A 26,152-nucleotide genomic window follows, 5' to 3' on the forward strand; every position below is an offset into this window, starting at 1 on the left:
AACACGTTCATACTGTCATAAAGGCTAACACCGATCAGCCATGACATTATGAACACTGATAGTGGAAGTGAAGAACAGTGATTATCTTGCTAGAATGGCACCTGTCAGTAGGTAGGATATGTTAGGCAGCAAGTGAACACTTTGTCCTCAAAGTTGATGTGTTGGAAGCAGGGAAAATGGGCAAGCGTAAGGCCTTTGAGGAAGGCCAAATTGTGATGGCTAGACTCGGTCAGAGCAACTCCAAAACGTCAGCCCTTAGAGTGTTCCCGGTCTGCAGCGGTCAGTAGGCTACCTACCAAAAGTGCTCCAATGAGAAAAAAAAAAAAAACGTATAGTCAAATAAGCTGTTTTAGCTTTTTAGTTAAAGTTAGCTGTTGAAACGATCTTTTGGAATTTCCATGTCTATTACTCTTGAAATACCACCAGGAATGATGATTTTAAATTACAGAGCACAGTGCAGCATATTTTCATTCCAATGTTAGTCCTGCCATAATAGGGCTTTAGAGAAGATCTATGTTGTCTAATCGATAATATGTTATGGACTAGCTTTGCACACACTGGAAACTAGACATCTTCTATAGGATCATAGTATCCTGTTATCACGGCTTGAACAGTCCGCAGGTATTTCAGGCTTTGCTCTTGCATGGTTTAGGTCTTACCTGACGGTCCGTAGCTTCTCAGTGCAGCTAGGTGCCTTCTCCTCTGCCAAAGCCCCTCTTACCTGTGGGGTTCCCCAAGGCTCGATTCTGGGCCCCATCCTTTTCCTATTGTATATACTGCCCCTAGGTTCAATTCTCACAAAACATAATATCCCCTTCCATTGTTACGCTGATGATGTACAGATTTACCTGCCTCTCAATCAAAATGCCAACTCACTACAGCAGTTGAAGGACTGCTTAACAGAGAACAAAACTTCCTTACCCTCAATGAGAGCAAGACCGAGGTCATCTTTTTTGGACCCCAACCAACAGTCTCCCCGGTTGATATTCTGGGCTCCCTCAATAAAAATATCCTCCCCTCCGTCATGAACCTTGGAGTGACCTTCAACAGCGCCTTTAAATTTGATAAGCAGGTTAGCACTGTAGTCAAGACCTGCTTTTTCAAAATACGACTATTGGCTAAGACCAAGTCGTTTTTATCTTTTAAAGACCTAGAAAGGGTTATTAACGCCTTTGTTACCTCGAGACTGGATTACTGCAATGCTCTGTATGTGGGTATGAACCAGGCCTCAATTAGACGCCTCTAGCTAGTTCAGAATGCAGCTGCACGTCTTCTCACTGGCCATAAAAAGCGTGACCATATCACCCCAATTCTGGCTTCATTGCACTGGCTTCCAGTTCGGTTCAGAATAGATTTTAAACTCCTGTTATTTGTTTTCAAAGCCCTAAATGGGTTGGCTCCTGCCTATATAGCCAAACTCCTCCATCGCTACACCCCAGGCAGAGCCTTAAGGTCGGCTGATCAGCTGCTGTTGATAGTGCCTAAGACCAGGCTTAAAACCCGAGGGCATCGAGCTTTCGCAGCGGCTGGCCCTAGGCTCTGGAATACTTTGCCCCTCCATGTGAGGTCGGCCCAGACCCTGGGGTTTTTTAAATCAACACTTAAAACTCACTTTTTCTCTCTGGCTTTTGTTTAATTATTTATTTATTTAGTTATCCACAGAATTGATACTATTTTAATATTATTAAATTGTATTAATATTATTGGGGTTTTATGGGGTTTCAGTTTTTTATGATTAGTAGGTTGGGGGCGGGGAGACCTTAGAGAAGGTTCCGACTGGACTGACTGGTTGCTACGAATGGTTGCTTGGAGCTGAGTTGGTATAACCCTGAATTAGATTAGAACATTTTAGAAATATGAGGAATAACCTCTTGGTTTTATAAACCGTTTTGTAATTACTTCTTCATCCATTTTTGGATCTCTGCGTTTTTTTTTTTAAAACCCTAAACCCCCCCTTGGGGTTGGTCCCTCCCCTCTGGCTCTGCGGATCTAAGGTCCGGTAGAGGGGGATGGGGCACAGAGTCGCTTATCCAGGCGGGGAGTGCATCTGACGAAGAGATAGGTTGTTGTGCTCTCTATCTCTGTTTCTTATCCTACATTTTCACCCTGGACTAGAGGGAAAGCGTTTTTGGTCGCCTTTTCAGCTCTGTTTCTTACTATATTCTTCCTACCCCGTTTACCTTGAACTATTCTAGGAGAGTGTGTTGACGTTAACTCGTTGGGCCTTTCCTCCTGTACTTGTTTGTTCCCCAGTTCTTTCCTTTAACTGAATCTAGGAGAGGGCATTTAGGCCTCTCTACTTCCTTCTTTTGATTAGTTTAGTTTTTCACCCCCTTTCCCTTGAACTAATTTATACAGGAGAGTGCATTTGCGTAGTCACGTTGTGCCTCTCGGCGTATACTTTGACTTTCTGTCTCTTTGGAGAGTGCTAGTACGTTGGATACGTTGGGCCTTTTCACTGTTGTCCCTCTTCACTAGTATTCCATGTCCCCTCTTTATAATTTGGGTCTTCATAATTTCCACCCTATTCTAAGGGGAAGCATGATGGTGCCTTTTCATTTCAATTTCTGGCTTTGTGTTTCTTCACCTCTTACTCGTTTAATATTTAGGAGAGTGCATTTACGTAGTCACGTTGTGCCTCTCTTCCTCTGTTTCTGGCTGTTCTTTTCATACCCTTGTTTCTCAGAGAAGAGAATAAATACTATTCTAAAAAGGAGTTGACACATGGTGTCTCTTCACTTGTACACTTGAGGGGTCAGAGTTCATATGGTGAGGGATTCCATGAGCGATATGCGCCGGCCTGTGCCTTTACCTTGGACTTCTAATAGAACTGCTCGGGTCTTGATAGATTGAGTGGGGAAGTTCATGAGATCTTTCTAGAGGGTTATCAAGAATAACTTTTATCCAATGACCTTCTCCCTCTCTGTCTGTGTCTGTGTATTCTCTTGTTCCGATGAACCCAGCCAAATCTTTGTTCTTGTTTTGTATCTATATCTACGCCGGGATCCGGAGTCGAGGCTGATCCTCTTGCTGTGGTCCTGTGTCGTGGATCCTCTATCCCGAGTTCTGGATTATGTCGTGGACTTCGGGTCGTGGCTGAACCTGTCTCTGCGGTCCTGCCTTGGGTCTCGTCATGCTGCTTCCCTGATGGCTTCCACAGGATTGTAGCTGACATCCTCGTGGATTCATCTTCTTATTACAGACACATGCATTTCCTAACATTCGGTCTATATGCTGTAAAATGTATTATCTCTTCGATTTCCACACGGCATCTATTGCACGTCTGTCCGTCCTGGGAGAGGGATCTCTCCTCTGTTGCTCTCCCTGATGTTTCTCCCATTTTTTCCCTTTATACTGTGGGTTTTTCTCTGGAAGTTTTTCCTTGTACGATGTGAGGGTCTAAGGACAGAGGGTGCCGTTTGTTTCATACTGATATTCTGAACAATCTGTGCTGTTGTATTTGCTGTAAAGTGTCTCTACTGTAGGCTATTTTTATTATATGTACAGCACTTTGGCTCGACCAAAAATCGTTTATAAATGTGCTATATAAATAAAACTTGATTTGATTTTGATTTGATCTTGCATCTGGTCTAGCTTAATTATTTTGGTACATTTGCACAGACCTAAATATTTCCTGTCACCTGCCTGTGCGTGACTGTGTTTTTGTTATTTTGGGCATTTTGTTCGACGGGTGTGTTTTGGTTTTGTTGGTTTTTGCTTGGTGTCTCGTCTGTCTCCTTCTCTTTCTGTGTGCACCTGCCTGCCATCTTCAATCAGCACACTTGTCTGCCATCAAGCCATTTCCTCTCCCTAAAAGTATTCAGCATCACAAGTCAGTCTCCGTCGGATCGTTGTGCAATAAATTGTTTGTCTATGTGCCATGCTTCCAGCTCCTAACTGGTTTGTTTAATCAGTCTGTCAGTGTGTTTGTCTGCCTGCTCGCAATAACTCACACAGCTCTCTTCTCTCCAGGAAAACCTGCCAGCCTAAGGCAGATCCCTTGTGCTCTGGTTTGCCTTTCCCTCACCCAGTGGCGTAGCCAGGAATTATTGTGTGGGTGGGCCTGGAGAAATGTAGGTGGGCCAGGGGGAGACATATTAAGCATGGGTTCTGAGCTGAAACTTCATTAATGATTTTTTTTAATGCACTAATAAAACATAAGCATAAATTAGCAGTGAAAACAAAAAACATAGGTACGGCGGCCTCAGAATGTGTGTAGAACTGACATCCACATAGGGATGGGTATCGTTAAGGCTTTAACGGTACTACTACTTTTATCGATAGCGCTTATGCTTATGCTCCAGGTTCAGTACCAACCACATCATAAAGTACGCTGACGATACAGCAGTGGTGGGACTCATCAGGGACAACAACGAACAGGCCTACAGGGAGGAGGTGAAACATCTGACAGACTGGTGTAACACCAACAACCTGATGCTGAATGTCGATACAACAAAAGAGATTATTGTCGACTTCAGGAACAAAAAGCACTGTCACCCACCACTCCACATCAACGGCACAGCAGTGAAGACTACAGCCAGCACCAAGTTCCTGGGGGTGCACATCACAAGCAGTCTGACCTGGGGGGTATACTGCGAAGCAGGATTTTCGCTTAGCCGGCTAAATTCAGGGAAAACTCCGGCTTTCCGGTCATCCGAAGCTGGTTCTCTTTTTAGCAGGCTAGATCTCCATGGTAATATATGCTAAGCAGCTAACCTGGTCGGGACCAGGGGCCTATACTGCGAACCTGGTTCAACCTAACCTGGATATGTTTGAGTTAGCCGGTTGGCCTAATCCAAAACATACGCGCTGTCGCTAAACTGTACTACGACGCTGGTTATCAAGTGGATCGCTCAAGCCAGCCGTGTCCTATCTAGTTAGGTGCGCGTTCACATGAAAGGGGTGGTATCTGGAGCATTCGACCAATCACAAACATGGAGAAGCGCACTGACAGCGCAGCGTCATACTTCCTGAATGAAAAGCGAACTTTAATACTAGTCAAAAATGAAGAAGTTAAACTTTAAACATCCATGACTTAAACACTTTATCCAGGATCAGAGCCACAGAGCTGCACCTGCAAGGTGAATACAGCTGGAAAAAGAAAAAGTGTTTGAATGCGTACATTAACAGGTTTATGATATCACTGCCCCGTCTAAAACACGATCTGACTTCAATTACATTTGTCTCGAGTGTTTCTTCAACTTAATGTGATGCTTAAAATAATACTTCTGCCTACAGTATGTGACACTGTGAGTGTTGCACGGCCAGATACGGCTCAGCTGACTCAGATAAGGAGATATATGATACATTATGAAGTGATATGCCGCGGACTGTACTTAATGTACTCTGATCCGGTTACTTATGTTGTGGCCGATATTTAAGTAAGCTTTCTTTACGCTAATGTTATAATAGTCAGATTGCTCTGAAGATGGGAGGTGATATTCTATTAATGTTCACGTTCACACAGTCGGTGATTTTTGCCGGCCGTCTTTCCTGCAACGGCAGTTTTTCTGTATTTCCTTTCTCCTGTAATATGACTTGATCGCTTTAAACTCCGCACACTGAGCTCTGATTGGTCAGCAGGCGGTGCTTTCACTGAGTTGAGCTCTTAGCCTGCAACCTAACCTGGGGGGTATACTGCGAAGCAGGATTTTCGCTTAGCCGGCTAAATTCAGGGAAAACTCCGGCTTTCCGGTCCTACGAAGCTGGTTCTCTTTTTAGCAGGCTAGATCTCCATGGTAATATATGCTAAGCAGCTAACCTGGTCGGGACCAGGTTAGGTTGCAGGCTAAGAGCTCAACTCAGTGAAAGCACCGCCTGCTGACCAATCAGAGCTCAGTGTGCGGAGTTTAAAGCGATCAAGTCATATTACAGGAGAAAGGAAATACAGAAAAACTGCCGTCGCAGGAAAGACGGCCGGCAAAAATCACCGACTGTGTGAACGTGAACATTAATAGAATATCACCTCCATCTTCAGAGCAATCTGACTATTATAACATTAGCGTAAAGAAAGCTTACTTAAATATCGGCCACAACATAAGTACCCGGATCAGAGTACATTAAGTACAGTCCGCGGCATATCACTTCATAATGTATCATATATCTCCTGATCTGAGTCAGCTGAGCCGTATCTGGCCGTGCAACACTCACAGCGTCACATACTGTATGCAGAAGTATTATTTTAAGCAACACATAAGTTGACGAAACACTCGAGACAAATGTAATTGAAGTCAGATCGTGTTTTAGACGGGGCAGTGTTATCATAAACCTGTTAATGTACGCATTCAAACACTTTTTCTTTTGCCAGCTGTATTCACCTTGCAGGTGCAGCTATGTGGCTTTTATCCTGGATAAAGTGTTTAAGTCATGGATGTTTAAAGTTTAACTTCTTCATTTTTGACTAGTATTAAAGTTCACTTTTCATTCAGGAAGTATGACGCTGCGCTGTCAGTGCGCTTCTCCATGTTTGTGATTGGTCGAATGCTCCAGATACCACCCCTTTCATGTGAACGCGCACCTCACTAGATAGGACACGGCTGGCTTGAGCGATCCACTTGATAACCAGCGTCGTAGTACAGTTTAGCGAGAGCGCGTATGTTTTGGATTAAGCCAACCGGCTAACTCAAACATATCCAGGTTAGGTTGAACCAGGTTCGCAGTATAGGCCCCTGGTCCCGACCAGGTTAGCTGCTTAGCATATATTACCATGGAGATCTAGCCTGCTAAAAAGAGAACCAGCTTCGTAGGACCGGAAAGCCGGAGTTTTCCCTGAATTTAGCCGGCTAAGCGAAAATCCTGCTTCGCAGTATACCCCCCAGGTTAGGTTGCAGGCTAAGAGCTCAACTCAGTGAAAGCACCGCCTGCTGACCAATCAGAGCTCAGTGTGCGGAGTTTAAAGCGATCAAGTCATATTACAGGAGAAAGGAAATACAGAAAAACTGCCGTCGCAGGAAAGACGGCCGGCAAAAATCACCGACTGTGTGAACGTGAACATTAATAGAATATCACCTCCATCTTCAGAGCAATCTGACTATTATAACATTAGCGTTAAGAAAGCTTACTTAAATATCGGCCACAACATAAGTAACCGGATCAGAGTACATTAAGTACAGTCCGCGGCATATCACTTCATAATGTATCATATATCTCCTGATCTGAGTCAGCTGAGCCGTATCTGGCCGTGCAACACTCACAGTGTCACATACTGGATGCAGAAGTATTATTTTAAGCAACACATAAGTTGACGAAACACTCGAGACAAATGTAATTGAAGTCAGATCGTGTTTTAGACGGGGCAGTGATATCATAAACCTGTTAATGCATTCAAACACTTTTTCTTTTTCCAGCTGTATTCACCTTGCAGGTGCAGCTATGTGGCTTTTATCCTGGATAAAGTGTTTTAAGTCATGGATGTTTAAAGTTTAACTTCTTCATTTTTGACTAGTATTAAAGTTCACTTTTCATTCAGGAAGTATGACGCTGTGCTGTCAGTACGCTTCTCCATGTTTGTGATTGGTCGAATGCTCCAAATACCACCCCTTTCATGTGAACGCGCACCTAACTAGATAGGACACGGCTGGCTTGAGCGATCCACTTGATAACCAGCGTCGTAGTACAGTTTAGCGAGAGCGCGTATGTTTTAGATTAGGCCAACCGGCTAACTCAAACATATCCAGGTTAGGTTGAACCAGGTTCGTAGTATAGGCCCCTGGTCCACTCACACTACATCACTATTTAAGAAGGCACAGCAGCGCCTACACTTCCTGCACAGCTCCCCCCTCCCACCCTCACCACGTTCTACAGAGGAACCATAGAGAGCGTGCTGACCAGCGGCATCTCCATCTGGTCGAGAGACTGCAACGCCAAAGACTGGAAGTCGTGGATGGAGCTACAGAGCTGCTAGAAAGACAGTCCAACCCGGTGCATTCCTCCGTCTGGATGTGGAGCACTTTGGCTAAATGTTTAGACACATTGCTCGTGTTACCGCCCTCACATGCTAAACTCTTATTCCACTTTTGGTAACGATTATTGTCCACATCGACACGGCTATAGTTTAACCACACCTCGGAGCGCGTTCTCTCTGCCATCTCCTCCGTGTGTGTGTGTTGCTGCATGTAGCAGCTGCGTGTGTGTAAACTGCCCCGCCCCCTCGCACACAGATGGGGATAGATCTCTTAAACAGAGTTGGCGACACTTAAACTGCAATGTAATGTTTGTGTAGCAATAATACATACAACATATATCGGGGGCACAGGTTGTTTATCCTTGACAGTCGCACAGTGGGCACACACTGACAGTGTTGGGCAAGTTACTTCCAAAATGTAATATATTACATATTACTTATTACTCTCTTTTGAAAGTAATAAGTTACATTACAAAATTACTGTCTCTGAAATGTAATGAGTTACACTACTTTAGTTACTTTTCTAGTTACTTTCACCAAAATAACCGCAAAAGAATGGCTAGGTATTTTAAATGCTAAAATGTAGTTTAGTGCAGCTCATTATACATCCAATGAAGGGCAATGTGGTATAGCATAACAACTGTGTAGGCCCTTAAGGCTACTAACAACTTGTATTACACGGGTTAGTCGAATACTCAATTCTGATTCTAAATTCTTAACATGTGACACGTTGTTAATACAGTAGTACTACAGACCACTGTCAAGGACTATAATGAAGGTTGCTAAGGAGGATCAAGAAAGCGAAAGGAAAAGAGGTTAAAAGACGGAGCGCTGGACGTCAGATAAATCACCAGAAGAAGGCAGACAGGACACGGAATGGGCTCTGTAGTTTGTTTAGTATTGGCCGTGTACACTACAGGCCCGGTTCCAGAACAAAATGACTCAGGGTGCATCTGAGATTACAGGGGACGCAGCAGTAGCAGGTTTACATGAGCAATAGTGGCCGGCAACAGCAATGAAAAATAGCATTGATGGTCCCCAATGAACAGATTATGGCCTTTGTTATGTTTTGAAACCACGCAAGTGAGAACATTTCAAGTGAGTTAAAAGTGCAATCCTGAAATATCTCATATAGTCCAAAGTAGACTACGGCAAAGAAAAGCACCAAAGCTTCAAAGCTGTACTGATAAAACAAAGGAGAACATATTGTAAATCAAGGCACATATTATTTGAACCAGCTCATGGTTTGAAATGGCAAACATTGAAAAGCAAAAGTATTATTAAAACCATGTAGCCTATCACTTTGGTCCCATCATATACTCTGGGAAGAGAATATTTACTGTGCTTGAAAACTGGTATCACATCATCATGTGAGGTTGACTTTGTGACCTGGAGAACATTTCAGCTGCAACATTAGCTCGTTGATAAGCTTGGGATATGAGATCTTTTTGTAGCCATTCGTGGTGAAGGCATCTGTGCTATTGTAGGCTATGCATTATTTTTGACCCAACATTTCTACAGGCATGGCAGAATATGGCACTATTTTCACATATTCTAGCCCTTGTCTATTTGTATACCACGAGCTGCAAAATGACCACCTAACCCCACTGTACAGGCGGGTACTTGTTTAGATCTACCTGGGCAGGCTCTGTTTTGCCGTGGTATCCTGGCACCTGCGGGCCGCAGAGGGGCGGCGTAGTTTCGGGCAACGAAGAGTGCTGCTCCGGGGTTGAGGGCGGCGAGTCAGGCGGGAGTAAGCTAGTGTCCACAGCGGAGGGTAACGTGATGTCCCCATCTGACCTGTTGCTACGGTCTGCAGTAGATGCAGTGTTGCTGGCGTTTAGTGATGGTTGATTTAACCATTTTCGTATAAATGATTATCCACAGATGTGTGTCACTGCTGTGGAAGCACTTTGGAAATGATGCACGCGCAGCGGAGCAGGTCACGCGCACCTGACACAATTTGTTGTTAGTATTTTTCGCTCCGTTCTCTTTTTTGAATAGAGGGCATAACATTCAACTGCCCCGAAGATCCCGACGCGAAGCCTGAAGGGTAAACACACCAGGTTTACTAATCTACCCGCACAATTTGTATGGTGTCGGAATGTCTCGCTATGTTAGTACATTGTTAAAAAACAAAACACCATTTAATTTCGGGTTAAAATGTGTTGTAACTGCGTTACTGAGCATTGTAACGGGTAATATATTACCCACATTTAATTAGTAATGCGTTACATTACTTCGTTACAGCAAAAAGTAATATATTACTGTAACTCTGTTACTTTTGTAACGCGTTACACCCATCACTGCACACTGAGTGTTTTCATATTCAGCAAATGTGTACACGCTAAACTGCAGACCTCAAGAAGAAATAATACTTTCATTCACTCACGGCAAAAGTTACTTTACTTACTATAAAAAGTCACGGTAAAAAAATGCACTCCCTATTCCATTGTCATGAAGGTGGAATCTAACTATATCCAGAATAAGTTTTATTGGATCCAGGCTAGAAACATGTTTATTTCTGCTGTAAAGTTGGGCATTTTAACATGGGGGTCTATGGGAATTGCTCCTTTTTGCATCCATCCCCTGTCGGCCACTAGATGAACTGCAGTTTGTGGCACTTCCTTCTGGGCTTCCCGATTCTGCGCTATGAAGCGCTGATTGGCTGTGGGTGGGCCAGACGTGCATGTGGGTGGGCCCAGGCCCACCCGGGCCCACCCACAGCTACGCGGCTGCCCTCACCTCAGTCATACTGTATGGCCCTCATTTTTTACATAATTAAAAATAAGAGTAGCGTATTCACATGTTAGAGGATATAATTCTACAAAATAATTAGCGAAGTTCTTTTGTTTGTTGTTGAGTGTATAATACCAGCATTTTACATTCTATTGTAGTTCAGTACAAAGTCGCTTCAAATATAAATGCTCAAGTGAAGTACACATAGCTTAAAGGACTAATTATAGAACTAGAGTAGTGAAAATAAATAAAAAATAACACTGCACCTTAGTTGTGTGTGTTTCTGTCTGTCTGTCTGTCTGTCTGTCTGTCTGTCTGTCTGTCTGTCTGTCTGTTTGTTAAAGTAACCTGTGTTCACAGTTTCCAGCTATAGTGATAGCAGAAAGTTTAATACAGCGTATTTCTGGTATATTCATTTAATGTCACTTGATATTCCATATGATGTGTGTTACGGAGTTGGGTCACACACAGTTAGAGAGACAATGGTCGTTCTGAATTATCAATAGATGTATTCATTTTAAGTGAGCTGACATCGAGGTTGGAGGAAGTTCAGAGAAGGCCTCAGGTTATAAAAACAGTTAACCTTTGTTAGTTAACTAGGATGTCATGAGACGATGACGTTTAAACATATACAAGTATAGCATTCAGAGGCAGAACATGTGATATCATGTGTTAGCTAATGTAAGAAGATCGGGCGAACCAGACGGAGTCAAGGGCTGCTGACTCATTGCCTAGGGTCCGCCCAGGAGTGAAGCCACCAATTAGAGATATGAAGGGAGGAGCAATCGACACAACTCCTCCCACAGCATTTGAATGTAAGCTGTCCCAATGTTCATACTCGGCGCTGTCTTTCTGACTGGCTGTCCTGATACGTGTATCACACAGCAGTGGAACTGAGCCCGGAGTACTCTGTATTATTGTACTGTTGCTTTTACCATTAAATCAGCTTACTTATTATAATAACCTCATCTCGGTGTTCGAGTCTTATATCTTTTATTAACTAAAAGGTCTACTCATCAACGAACGGCGCGGAGCAAAGTCTGACCTTCGGCCATCCTCCGGTGGGTGGCGCTCCAACACTGTCTGTCTGTCTGTGTGTCATTGTTCATGGTGATAAACTCATTCTGCGGACATCAACCTGCCCCAGTTCCCTGGTTGGAGAGTTACCCAGGAGCAGATGGAGGAATCAAAGGCCGCATTACACACACACACAGACATCCTGCTTTTACATTATTTACCACTGCCCGGTAAGCATTAATGTATGGTCTTGCCAGCTAATGCATTATGTATCGAGTAAACGAACAATGTAGTGAAAAGAAAAGCAACACGTACATGTATTCAACACATTTATGATTGTCTTTGGTTTCTATAGATGTGTGGCTGAAGTAAAAAGGTATACATAGCAAAATGTATAATTTGTAACTTTTCAATTCAAATTTTAAGTTCAACTCTCCTCTGGGTCTCGTTGCGCCATATGTTCTCTCCGGAGACTGCGTGGCTTCTTGACTCTGGGTCTCCAGTCTGTGGTTTTCAAGCTCTAAGAATACGTACAAATGTTGTTTCATATGCACTTATTGTAAGTCGCTGTGGATAAAAGCATCAGCTAAATGTAATGTAATGCAATATGTGCTGGCTTTATTAATAATAAAAGGGATTCCAATATATCTCAGCCCAGCGCTTGCCTCTTAGTCTTACCACCATGTAGTGATCTTGAGAAGACGTACACGTCTTGTGACAGGGCTGGCTCAGCGATGTGACAGGGTGTCTGCTTGGGTTTTTTTGGTTGAATGCTCCAGCTGTGTAGTGGGGCTCGAAGTTATGTGTGTGGTTTGGAGAGAGAGAGGACAGGTTCATGAGATGGGGAACAGGAGGAAACACACAATGAAGCATGGGTACACAAAAGGAAATATATAGAAAATGAGATGTGACAGAAACTCCGCCCAAACCACAGAAGTGTTTATTTAAGAGTCATGGGCTTGACAGAAAAAATAGTGAGGGGGATTGTGGACATATAGAACTAAACGGTGTTTCTGTGAGTTTATTGTTTGTGGGTGTAAAATGTAGGACACAGGGATAAGGACTGATTGAACAAACACATTCAAATGTTGTGAATGAAAATGAAGAAGAAGAAACATTGCTTCAGGTTTGGAGACAGTAGTTTAAAGGAGTAGTTATTGGAATTTAGAAAACTATACATATTTTATTTGTTGTAGAGTTAAAGGTGTATTACTGTATTGTGTAAGTCCTGGCAAAGTGCCATAAGAAATTACGGGGCAGCATTTTACCTACTCTACTACTCGTTCATTTTCTAGTTGTTTCTAGCTCTTTATTTGTCTCATACTGCCTGTGCTGCAGCACCTCTTTTCACCCTCTGTCTGAAACCAGAGCCAAGTCTGCTCTCATTGGTTAGTTGGCTGGATCTGTTGTGATTGGTTAATCGCTAAAGCCCACGTCACACTGTTCCAAAATTGAAACCAGATGGACACACGATAAAGGAAATGTTCAAATTCAGCTCTGATCGTAACAACATTGGGCCATTCGTGAGGGCATCTTAAGCCATCGTATGACAGCCGGTGGAGTTTCTCAGGCTCCGGCAGCAACTTCGTGAGTGGTTGCAAAATCTTTGGCATGCCAACAAATTGCCCGAAAAGTCCTTGTGAAGGTTCATTTTCGTGTTGAATTTGTGTGTCCATTTTGCCCTTCGTAAGGCCATCGTGAGGGCATCTTATCAAATCGTGTCATCTTCGTCTTTACTTCGTGTGATCATTGGTGCCATCGGGCATTTTTCGCCTCACAAAGACAATACGAAGGAAACAAGAAGCTGCCCGATTGTCTTAGGAAGGCAACACGACTACGTGAAGCCCTCGCAATGCCGTCGTGTAGCTATCGTATTATAGTACATTTTGTGTTCTGTGAAACTGAAAAGGATATTATATTGTTTTTGTTACTTTCGTTGTATGTCTTAAATGTAATTTAGGTTAACTTCCTGTTTTATTTAGATGCTTTTATTTTTTATAGGCGAGTTTACGCTGTTGACAGGAAGTTGTTGTTGCTATGGAAACAACATGATGGAGTGTCTGTTTCGGGTGCCTTCGTTTTGCCTTCTGTAGGCATCGTACTTGCTTCGGCTGTTGCTTGGCTGTTGACTAAGTTCGGGGCCATTTTCGTGCAAAATTCACAATTCCATATTCGTGTGTCCATCTGGTGTCAATTTCGGGACAGTGTGATGCGGGCTTTAGAGATGTGACAGACATATCCCGCCCAATTGGCCTGTTATATACCATTTTTTGGAGCACTGGTATCCCAAAAAGCATAATAGGGCCCCTTAAGGAAAAAAATGAAATTAGCCGACAACTCACTAAAATCCAGGCAAGAATTAGCTCATAATTCTTTATTGCTAATAATATTGATGATAGTTTGTCTGTATATTTGACTAATTTAATTTAACCTTTATTTAACCAGAAAAGTCTCATTGAGATTGAATCTCTTTTGCAAGAGAGTCCTTGCTGGCCAAGATAGGCAGCAGCATAGTTACAGAACAGAAAATGAAAACAATAAAAGATAACTATCTGGTCAGGAACATCATCATAAAAGCATCGACAGACAGAGTTCCTGTGACAGTGCCTCTCTGTCACTAAGAAGTATGTTTAGAGAGACCAGCTCCTTGAGGCAGTTCATGTTGCAGCTGGTTCCAAGCAAATGGAGCAAGTAACTAAACGCCCTCTTCCCCAGTTTGGTGTCGACTTTAGAGACAGTTAGCAGAGAACAACTCCTCAGAGGGAAGCCAATGGGTTCCCAAACTTTTCTGACGGATGTAAATCTGCAAATAAGGTGGGTATAAAAAGGTGGGTGTTGGCCGGGTGCCATGACTTTCCAGAGTTTAAAGGTATGTTCAGACAGAGGGGGAAGAATTCCCACCTTGCATCCTTTGCCCCATTTTGACTGCTCAACCCTTTGCACCCTTCGTGTTGATTCAACCCAACAACATCCAATACAAAAGTAATGTTCACTGTAACGTTGCCAGGAAACCATCAGAGACTCGAGTAGGTCATTGCATCAGGTCACATTATAGTCTAGCACAAGACCCCCTAATTTGATGTTTCTACTCCTCAGTATCTGTGCTAGGCTGATCGGCTGCTGCTGTAGCCTCATGTTTAACGCACAGATATTAGAGTGGAATTGATCTTTTCATCAAATTATTTCTTTCAAGAAGACACATGAAGCATGAGCAGCAGCTCTGGAGAAAAAAGGGCAAAAATGTGAAAGAATGAGATTGAATTTTCCTGTCGAATGGAAGAAAGGACTGAGGGCCTTTGGTGACAGAATGGAAAAGGATCGAGGGGAGAAACAAAGACGTTGCTCTTTCCAAGATGAGAAGTCTCACTTGGTTGGCTGCTGCTACTGGTGGAATAACAGTTTTCAGTTCAGAGAGAGATGTGTGTCGAGAGCACAAGCTGTGCTCAAATGCATGCACCACAGTCACTGAGGATAAGTCAAAAAGAATACATTTAACACGTCAAAATACAGCATCTACTGCAAGAAGTTTGACAAAGGCTTTTCAACTCTCTTTCTAAATATACTCACATGCATTTACATCCTTTACTCATTTCTTTCTGTCTGTCTTCAAACATACTCAACACCTTAACCTTGCCACAACACACAAAGGAAAACACAAACTTACCACATCAATGATTTGTAACAGTGTGAGGCCCAGTTCCACAACAATTGCTGCAGAGTCGTTTTGGACTGGTCTTTCCAGACGGTTGTAGTTTACCATCAAGTCGTTGTACAGCTTCCTCTGGTACTGACCGCCATGACAACCTGAGCCAAAACAGGATGGACAGTGAAAAGTGACTTGTATGAAAAAGGAAAACAAGGTTAAAGGTGGGGTAGGTAAGTTTGAGAAACCGGCTCGAGATCGCTAGAATTTGAAAATACACAACCGGAGAAAATCTGCCACTTCCTTATAGAGCCCCTCCTCCAACACACACGAACGCGCACATGACCAATCGGCCGGGCCGGCTAAACGGATTGGATGGCCTACCTGCCTGTCAGCCTTCCATCGGGGCACAAACTTATCTCGTGCCCTCATTGGTTGTACTTTTTACAGTATTACGGCTTCTACAGATGACATTTTTTTATGGATTTTTTGTCAAAGCACTTAAGATATTCATTGCTATCGGGATGTTAAGAGCATTCCATGGAATATAACAAAAAGTGTATCTCGAGCCGGTTTCTGAAACTTACCTACCCCACCTTTAAGCTGACATTTAAATTCAGCTGTTTACATCTTGACAACCCAGTAGTTTAATTAAACATACAAAAGATATTCTCCCATACATATTAATGCCTGCAATCTAATCAAGGTAATTGTTGCAGTTATTACCAGCATTTTTCGTGAGGTGCCTGTTTCCCTTGAGAAATACTGATTATGTCAAGATATGGTGAGCATAAAGCATGCATTAACAACTCTTTAATTGCGTTGACTTTGCTTTCTTTCTATCTGTCCTGAATTCATTAGGCCTCATCAAGAGGTTTACACTGAACAACGAGGGGTCCCTCTTTAACAGGAAGAGATTCTACAGAGCAGACCATGATGCTAGGGAAAACCTTCTCATTCCTCAAGGTAAACAGTCCACTCTCTGCACAACACTGTATCACTAAGGCTTCTGTAAAAAAAAAATCTATTTGAGTCCACATCATTTACCTCTACAGACTTCAGTTGAGCTTGCAACTTTGGTTCCAGAATTGATGGAATAAAATAAAATATGTATTCACTTTGTGAAGGACAAATGTTCAGGTTCATATTTGTATTTTATGCCTCTCTACTGTGACATGTTTACCTGCTTTAACGTTCAAAATAATTATTTATTTAACTCATACTGCCTGTGCTGCAGCACCTCTTTTCTGTCTGAAAGTTTGCTCTGATTGGTTAGCTGGCTGGCTCTGTTGTGAATGGTCAACCGCTTTGAGATGTTGCACCCCTTAGCCTATCATATACAATGAGTTGGAATGCCAGCCAATAGAAGGGCAAGTGTTACATATAGGGATGGGTATCGTTTGAAATGTATCGATTCAGATTCCGGTTCTGCTTATCGATTCCAGTTCTTATCGATTCCCCGTTTCGATTCCAAAATTGTAAAAGAAAGAGGTCAAACGTTAGATAATAAAAAATATACATGCAATACAACATTTGTATTGCACAATAGCTGTGCTTTATTTTAACTGAACTATGCCTGTGGCAAGCTATTAACAGGCATTACACTGTGCCTTGTCTTTTTCCTTTTTTAGTGTAGTGGACAGTGGCGGCTGGTGGAAAATATTTTTGGTGGGGCTGTTGATATAGTGAGTAAAACATTTTTTTTGGGGAGAAATGACCCCTTAAATTAGGACTTCTGGTGATGTAATGGCGCGTTTCCACTGCAGCGCGGAGCTCGCTTTAAGCGTGCCAAGCCGTGCGGGGCCCATTTTTGGTTGCGTTTCTACTTGGCCTAGTACCGGCTAGCGGGTCCTAATTCACAGTTTTTCTGGCCCCATAAAATCGTGGTTCTAGGGCCAGGAACAACCAGGCTGAGTCAGGCTGAGTATGCTAAACTAGAGAGGGTATCGCTGGCAAGGGGGCTACAACTACAACAAGATGAACATATTTGACCGTGATTTAATTGTAATACACGTTTCAAAATGATGCCGAATTAACAACATACTGATACCGGTTAGTAAAAACCATGAATTAATGCTTTGACAAGTCTGCAGACAGACGGCAGGCGAAACACCTTTTAAAATGCATGTTTTCTAAATGGAGATTGGCTAAGCTAACGTTGTAAATGCTCCGACCGTCCACACTCACAACAACGGCCTATACAGACATAAATAAACCAGCGACTGTATTCGCCATGACACAGACAGTATATGGTTTGTACTTCATATTGTTTACCCCCGTCACAGTCCACGGGCACATCGTATCTGTCCCCGGCTGTTTGAAGAGCAAGCATGGGAAACAAAAGACAGCATTTACCTGTTTGCATCCAGCTAGCCATGCCTTTCTGGTGTACCAGCTACGTGAGAAGCGTCGTTGATACGTTTTGTCTTTTTCACGAGCTTGCTGCAATATATACAAATCGGGTTGCTCCGGTCCAAGGTCTTTAAGCAACAGTTTATCTCCCAAACTTCTCTTTTCGAAAGGATTGGAGACTAGTTCTTGAACGGAATTGTGCGGGGACCGAGGCACGAAGACTCCACCTGCACATGAAGCCATCCTCATCAACTACTGCCGTACTGCGTCACCCCACCGGATACGAGTCACTAGTGTCCAAACTACTCACAGACTGGACCGGGCGCCCGGTGATCATCAGATTTGACGACGCTGATTGGCTGAAATTATGTTTCGGCATCATAGTTTACAGATAGCAACAGTCAGCTGCTAGTGGCTGATGCTGCACTGGTTGAGGGCTCCTTTCTTACTGCCCAGACGAGAGAGGGTAATGACCATAGACTGTATATATAAAGGTAATGACACATGGGCAAGGCCAGGCAGGAAACATGTGACTTATCAGTAACTTTAGACATTGTCGTAACACAATTTTAAACGAGATTGTATTGTTGATAATACATTTTACTGATACCAATTATATAATATTTACCTAGTTTATTAAAAATAAAAAAATATTTTTTTAAATATATTTTTAATTTTAATTTTGTATGTGGGAAGAGGTGGGGCGGCGCCCCTAGCGCCCCTATGGGCCGGCCGCCACTGGTAGTGGAGCCTCACTTCAGAGCGTTTACCGCGATCCATCTTTGGTGTTACGAAGTGACTGAGCTCGTGAACTATCTACGGGAAGGCGGGGGAGCCTCGCTGTCAGCGCAACTTACATGATGCCGTTTAAAAAAATTAAGGGCGGTGCAGGCCGTCAGCGTACCGAGCCGGCCATCAACGGCCCGCTGACGACCGGCCGTTCTGTGATTCTCTCTCTCTCTCTCTCTCTCTCTCTCTCTCTCTCTCTCTCTCTCTCTCTCTCTCTCTCTCTCTCTCTCACACACCCTCTCTCTCTTTTTGTATGTGATGATGAGCTCACTGTTGCCTCGGAACCATGGATAGCCTACAGCTATTTGTTGACGTAAGCTCTATTCCTTTTAGCTGTGATCGAAGAGGATGGCTTGAAATTCTTACTTTGTTTAATTCATTAATTTCAAAAAGATCTTTATCGGTTTCCTTCTCCTTTACTTACGGCCTTGTACGGCAGCTGCACCGCCCTCAATCGTAAGGCTTTACAGAGAGTGATGAAAACTGCACAGAACATCTCCAGGACGGAGCTGCCATCCATGGAGGACCTTTACTCCCAGCGGCTCAGGAAGAAATCCCTCCGGATTATAAAAGACCCCCATCACCCCAGCCACAAACTGTTCAATCTGCTGCCGTCTGGCAGGCGGTACCGCAGCATCCGGACTAAAACCACCAGATTCAGAGACAGCTTCATTCCGCAGGCAATAAGACTGTTAAACACCTGAACTGTTGAAACAACATCCACAATATTCATCTGGCTGCTACTTACAAATTATTTATCTATTTACTAATATAATATTTACTATTATCTATCCTATTTCAATAACTTGCACATCGACTCTTATTGCACTATTTCATTTTTTTAAACTATTTTTCTTTTTGTATTACTATTTACTTGCACTATATGTTTTATGTTTATTTGTGTTTTGTGTTGCACTGTTAGAGAAGCCTGTGACACAATATTTTCATCGGCATAACTACACTGTATGTTCATATGACTAAATAAAGAACCTTGAACCTACTTATTTGGAGGTGTTATCCTTTGTGATTTCCTTCAAAAATGTTCATGTCCTAGTTCTTCATGTCATATTATTCTTGCCCTAGAGCTTCCATCTGACTGACAGAATTCCAGTTCTCCCACAGCCAATGCATGGACCACTTCTATTCCTGCGTGTGTCATACAGCAACTGTTAGCTGCCATATATCTCTCTCATCACATCATGGACCTATTTACATCTCAGAACCCACTGGGGTCCCTCATCCAATTCTCAATCATTAAAGCTCAGTTGTATTGTATAGCAAGTGTTTTTTTATTGCTGGCATGCTGCAGCAGAAGACAGACAGGCAGTTCACTTTATGAGTCACTCTACCTTGGAGGGATTAATTTCCTTTAAAGAGGCCCTATTGTGCTTTTTCTGCTTTTATCCCTTTCCTGTAGTGTTTTATAGGTAGTTGTGCATGTAAATGGTCTGCTATGGCTAACATCACAATGAGTTTCTCTCCCACACGATCCACCCTTGCCTGAAAAGACTTGATTGTACTCACTTTGTTTACTTCATAAGTCATAGACATCAATGTGTAACACTCGTGCTCCCATGGGCAAGCGCTCCAACATATTGACTTTTATTGTGATGTTTCATCATCATCAGAGATAATTTCTCTATAGCCACATGAGATGTAGACAGGGGCGGACTGGCCATTGGGAATACTGGGAGTTTTCCCTGTGGGCCGGTGCTGTGCGTGGGCTGGAGGGCCAAAAAAAAAAAAATATATATATTGTTTATATATATACCGTTTAAAAAAAAAAAATCTTCCCGGGGGAGCATGCCCCCAGACCCCCCTAGAGGAGGTTAGGTCCACCACCTGCCCACATCCCTTGTTAAATTGTCTCACCCAAATGAAGGATGTTGCCTACACCCATGTTTTATTAGTCAGGCAAATGTTATTGCATCAATGATCTGTTAACATTAAAATCACTAAATATATGCTGTAACTATTTTGCTCTAGTCAACTCAAGGGCTCAGGTAATGTGATTACTATATGAATAATGGTCCAAAATAACATAAAATGCATAGGGTATTTTGTTAAGTTATATACTTCCGTCGCCGGCCGGCCGATACATGCCGCGTATTAAGTGGGCCTGTCTGTCAATTAATCCCCGGGCCACTTTTTCCCCCCAGTCCGCCCCTGGATGTAGATATATATGACCAAAGTGCTCCTGCAATACAAGTTTCATTTTCAAAGTGAATAAAACATTTCAAGGTGAAACAGTTCAACAGCAACAGCTTTGTATCTCAAGGTATCCCAGCTATCCCTTTCTGAACTCAGCTATGCCATAATAATATGTATATATCACTCTATATTTTTCTTCGTGCATACAGTATTCAAAGGAAGTTAGTTGAATAAATGATGTACTTGTGTTAACGTTAAAACAAATGCAATTTACCAATGTGACCTGCCATTAGTAGAATCACCGAAGTAGTGAATGCGAGCCCCATTTAAGCACCGACATTAAATAAACAAGAAATAAGAGGAAATATGAACTTTTTGTTTAGCTTGCTGCAGCATACATTGCATGATTTAACTCTTAAAAGTAACCAAAACAATAGCTTCTCTGCAGGCATCCATTCAAATGTTGGAATTAGTCCATTAAATGGACGTTATCAGTGGTTATCACTGCCTTTCTAATAGAACAGATAGGCCTAATTGTACCTTCCAACAACATTAAAGGTCTAATAATTGCAGTTTTAAACATATTAACATTTATAACAAAACTACTTGTTTATGGTTTAGGCAACAAGATGACTTGTTACAGAAAAGGTCATGGTTTAATTTAAAATAGATATGTTTGTCATATCTTAAGTTACTTAAGCAAGTTGAATAGATGATAACGGCCTTCTACTAGTATGTGCCTCCCAAAAAACAATAATAATAATAACGCCCACAAAATCAACAAACTGATCATAATATTATCAAACGATGCTGCAGGTTATATCCTAAAAATGACTAAATACCCCTAAGCAAAATCTTGTTTTGTTTTTTTACATTTTCTGTTGCACCATATTGGAGCTTTCTAGTGCCAGAACAAGTGCAACCCCTAACAGCTTGGTGCTCGCAGCAATATCAAATTCACAATAAAAGGGACATCAGTGGGACAGAGCCATAGAGTCAATGTTTCATGTCCCCCAGGCCTCTGGCCGCCTGAACATTGAGGAGGCTTCTCAAATCACATCACAGCAGCAGGTTCACAGATGGTTGTATGAAAACATTATATCAAAAATCTGAGATACAGAATCTGATCTATTCAACTTATTTTCCTGAGGAATATCAACAAGGTCACTTTGTTTGTGTTAATATATTTCAAGGACCACACAAACACGATTCATAAATGCTGAGTATTTTGCTTCACGTTCTCCAGTTTGCTTCAAATGTAAAAGAGAAAAGGCAAATTATGCTGTGTTGCAGCATTATTTCATTTAAACAAATCCTTAAAATTGCAGCAAAACACATCCATCAGGCAGGGATCAACTTTATATTGCATTTAAAGTCCTGTTTTTGGCCACCTGATGAATGCAAGTCTGACATTCACATTTGGTTCATACATTGCTGTGGGGAGTCTGGGCACCCTCATTTCGAGTTTGTTGCTTAAGAGATGTGACTTTGTCAAGACCTCCTCTCCTTTCCCCTTTCTCTTTAACAAAAAAGTAGGTCCCCTCAGTTTAATATCACCATACAGAGTAGCCTAATGTAAACCAGGGATTCAAACATATTACAGAGATTTAACCTCCTCTCTGAGGGTCCTCTTGCTCCAATGCCGGCACGGATTAGCCAATCCTTTAGCCTCAGATTACACAGAGGGGGTGAACTGGTTTTGTGCATCGTCTCCCGGGACGCCCTCCTTATTCTGGACCAGATGTTGTCTGATAATAAGGAAGGCTCACTCGAGCGCGCGCACATCACTCACACTAACTCACGCGCTGCGTAATTGCACATTTAGTACTCAGTAAATACATTTTAGTAGCCTTTATACTTATTATAACACACATGTGAACTGCTGTATGTAGTAAGAGATGTAGGAAAGTTAATTAATATTTAGCATGTAAAACAAAAGTAGCCTATCTGTAGTAACTCTAGAGCCTGCATGTCATGACATATGTGTATGACGCCAGATGTGTCAGTGAATAGCCGAACAGAGCCGAAGTGTTTCTCAACTACAGTTTTTATCTTTTTGACACATGTTTAGATAAATGACGCTAGAATGAAATAAAAATAATATAAAAGCAAAGGTGCCTGGCTGCATTTTGTTCTTTTCTATCCCCCTGACACAGACTGAAGGCTCCATCAGTGACCCACCTTGACAGCAAAATGTCGCCCACATGTAAATTCCAAAAAAGAGTGATCCGGTACACTTCAGTGGCTCCATGGCAGCAGCGGTGCACTCCCTCTGTTGCCTGCTGGGGATGTCAAACTTCGGGGGAGCGCAGCCTTGTCAGATTGCTGGTGCTGCACGCGCTCTCACTCGCGCTCTCTTTCTCTCTCTCTCTTTCTCTCGCGCACACACTCGCGTTGTCAGTCTACTCTATTGTCACCTCAAAAGTCACTTAAGATTCCACTCTCCTCCCCTCTGTCTGCGCTCAGCTGTATTTCATATATCAGACTTGTCGTGCTTGTCCTCTGCGTGTTTCCTCGTGCTGGTGTTGATGACAGCCACCTGTCTGCGCAATGCCGTCAACTTCCTCGTGGTTTGTCCCCTCCAGTCCTTTCGGCTACATCCTCATCTGCTTTATGTGTCGGGATGACTCAGAAGAGAAACACACACATGCAGAAATCTTCAATAGAGGGTGACATGACCTCACCCTCTAGTTTGGAAAACGTTTTATTTACTCATGCGAATGTAGAATTAGAAACTAGGTAGCCTAATTAATTTTAGCGTGTTATCCAACCTGATCTCACCAGAATGCGTGACTCCACCACGACTCCTTAACACCGCAGTGCGTGGTGGAGTCACGAACTTTGCTACATGTACGTGTCTGCACCACGCAAACAACCCCAATGTAAAGTGAATGAGGCTCCTTTGTCGCGGTGCACACACACATTTCTACAACGTCCTGCAGTGAGCTTTTTATTTAATTGTTTTAATCTACTTTATAGCTTGTAGTAACTCACGGGAGGCTTCTTTTATTTTATTTGTATTCATAATAATTTAAATTTTTCGTCAGAATGTATTATGGTGCATTAGTTAAGAATTGTTGTTCTAAAAAAACAGTGCATTGTGTGTATACAAAGTTGATTTTTATTAAATTAGGTCACAGGCTCCTCTAACAGTGCAACACAATAAAACAGATAAACAGAACAAATAGTGCAAGTAAATACAAAAAGAAAAATAGTAAAAAGTGAAATAGTGCAATAAGAGTCTATAAGTGATTGGAATATGATATATTAGATAAATCATTTCTAAGTAGTAGCCAGATGAATGTCATGGATGTTGTTTCAAAGTGCAGGTGTTTAATAGTCTTATGGCCTGTGAGATGAAACTGTCCCTGAATCTGGTGGTTTTAGTCCGGTAAGATAAGATAAGATAAGATGGTACTTTATTGATCCCAATTTGGGAAATTGTTTTTGTTGCAGCAGCATAAAAGACAAGGCATTTTACAATAAAACAAAACTACAAATAAACAAGAATAGAAATAAAATAGAAAATATACATGTAGATAATTATATATGCAAATACAGCAAGGTTTTATTCCAAGAGAAACTATGGAGCAGAGAGTTCTCTTCCAGACAGAGGTGATTTATTGTACAGTGTTATTGCAGTGGGCAGGAATGTTTTCCTGTATCGGTCCTTGTGACAGCGGAGCTGCAGCAGTCTGTTGGAGAAGGAGCTCCGTTGACTGTCCAGCAGCAGGTGGAGAGGATGGGTGGGGTTATCCATGATGGACAACAGCCTGTTCAGTGTCCTCCTCTCCACCACAGCTTCAAAGGGGTCCAGCTTGATGCCGATGACAGACCCAGCTTTCCTGATCAGTTTATTGATCCTGCTGGTGTCACCGGCTCTGATGCTGCCCCCCCCCCCCCCAGCAGACCGCAGCAAAGAAGAGTGCACTGGCCACAACAGACTAGAAGATCTCCAGCATCTTGCTGCACACGTGGAAGGATCTCAGCTTCCTCAGAAAATAGAGTCTGCTCATCCCCTTCTTGTACACAGCGTCAGTGTTGATCCCCAGTTCAGCCCATTGTCTCAGTGCACTCCCAGGTACTTGTAGTCCTCCACAACAGCCACATCCTCTCCTAGAATGCGGCTGTTGTGCCAGACGGCAGCAGACAGAACAGTTTGTGGCTGGGGTGATGGGGGTCTTTTATAATCCTGAGGGCTTTCTTTAAGGTTAACCTGGTATTTTTACTCCACTACATTTATTTTAGTTACTTTGCAGATTCTGATTAATGATGTGAAATATAAACAACCCTTAAAGCAGACTTTAGTTACACCTGAGTAAAATTCAGGGAAGGTGATTGTCAAGTGCCAACAATCAGGAGAGATATTTTGAGAAGACTAAACATTTATCTGCAGATCCCTATAAAGTATATTCATTACTCGTTATTCTCTACTAATAGTTAATTAGACTGTATATAATGGCTATTTTGCACATCCCTTTCAAGATTTCAAGATTTTCTAAGGTTTATTGATATCATATACACAACTACGGTGTAGTTATGCAATGAATGAAAAACTTGGGTCACATGTTCCTCAACAGTGCATTACAAGACATCTATCAATATGTGTGTATACCTCCACCATTAAACATATTCTGCACATTTCTTATTCTATCTACATACATCTTATAAGAGTATAATTAATATGTATAATGTCAGTTAAAATAAGTGCTTCAACATAGTTAACATTGCAGGAAAGTTGATTGTCAAGTTCCAAAACAAACCATGCAATATATTAGACGTTTAGTACTTTGTCAGGCTTAATATTTATCTGAAGATACCCCCAAAGCTTTGTTCTTATTTAGAAGAAGACCTTAACCTAAAGTATTCTTTAATGTTTGAATAAAGCCTTATTAGTTTGTCTGTTTTGCACATCCTCCTATCAGGCACTAAACTGTTTTATTGTCACTTACAGTGTCTTCTTGATATTTTCTATTCTATTTAAGTCATTTACCTTCTACTTTCCCACTATGTTGTATGTACTCTTAATATTTAAATGTTTTCATCAAATATAACACATTCAAAAGTGCTTTACAAAAATGAAAGACATTAAGAAAAAGGCATTTTAAAACAGTCATTAAAAAGCAATACAATCTACCTGCATTGCAATTACTCTAAACGTGTAATAACGTGTTTTAACCAGTAGGTGGTGCGGGTTAAAAAGCTGTCAAGTTTACAGTGTTAACAAAATAAAATATACTGCTGTTTCTGGTTTAGTTTACGACGGATACTTCTGTTATCGTTTTGATATTTGTAACACAAAAGCGATGGAAAAAACCCACAGCAACACAGAAAAGATGGTCTTAACATGACCCAGCGGTCTAGTAGTTAATAAAAAACAATAATATCAAAACAAATGATTACCACTAACTTTATTGTGAAATTAAAACAGAACGGTAAAAGAATAGTTTCCGGTCTATTCTGAGGCTGCGTTCCAATAGTCCATTTAGCTTAGGAACCTTCCTAACCAAGTGAAATGACCCGGAAGTACGTCAGTGGCAGCCATGTTAAGTGCCCTT

At 42.1% G+C, this 26,152-nt stretch overlaps 1 protein-coding gene across 2 annotated transcripts in view; it reads right to left on the reverse strand.

Moving 5' to 3' along the window:
• The window catches only part of chrna8 (cholinergic receptor, nicotinic, alpha 8), a 56,951-nt gene extending 33,782 nt beyond the window's left edge, over window positions 1-23,169 (reverse strand). For both annotated transcript variants that reach the window (XM_034087863.1, XM_034087786.1), the window contains exons 1-2: window positions 22,776-23,169; window positions 15,324-15,463 (exon numbers count right to left, since the gene is read on the reverse strand). In XM_034087863.1, the coding sequence (XP_033943754.1) occupies window positions 15,324-15,463; window positions 22,776-22,845 (210 nt within the window). In that variant the 5' untranslated portion in view covers window positions 22,846-23,169. The remainder of the gene's footprint in view (window positions 1-15,323; window positions 15,464-22,775) is intronic.
• Between the last annotated feature and the right edge of the window lie 2,983 nt (window positions 23,170-26,152).

This window comes from Pseudochaenichthys georgianus, chromosome 1 (assembly GCF_902827115.2).
Source record: "Pseudochaenichthys georgianus chromosome 1, fPseGeo1.2, whole genome shotgun sequence".
Taxonomy (NCBI): Eukaryota; Metazoa; Chordata; class Actinopteri; order Perciformes; family Channichthyidae; genus Pseudochaenichthys; species Pseudochaenichthys georgianus.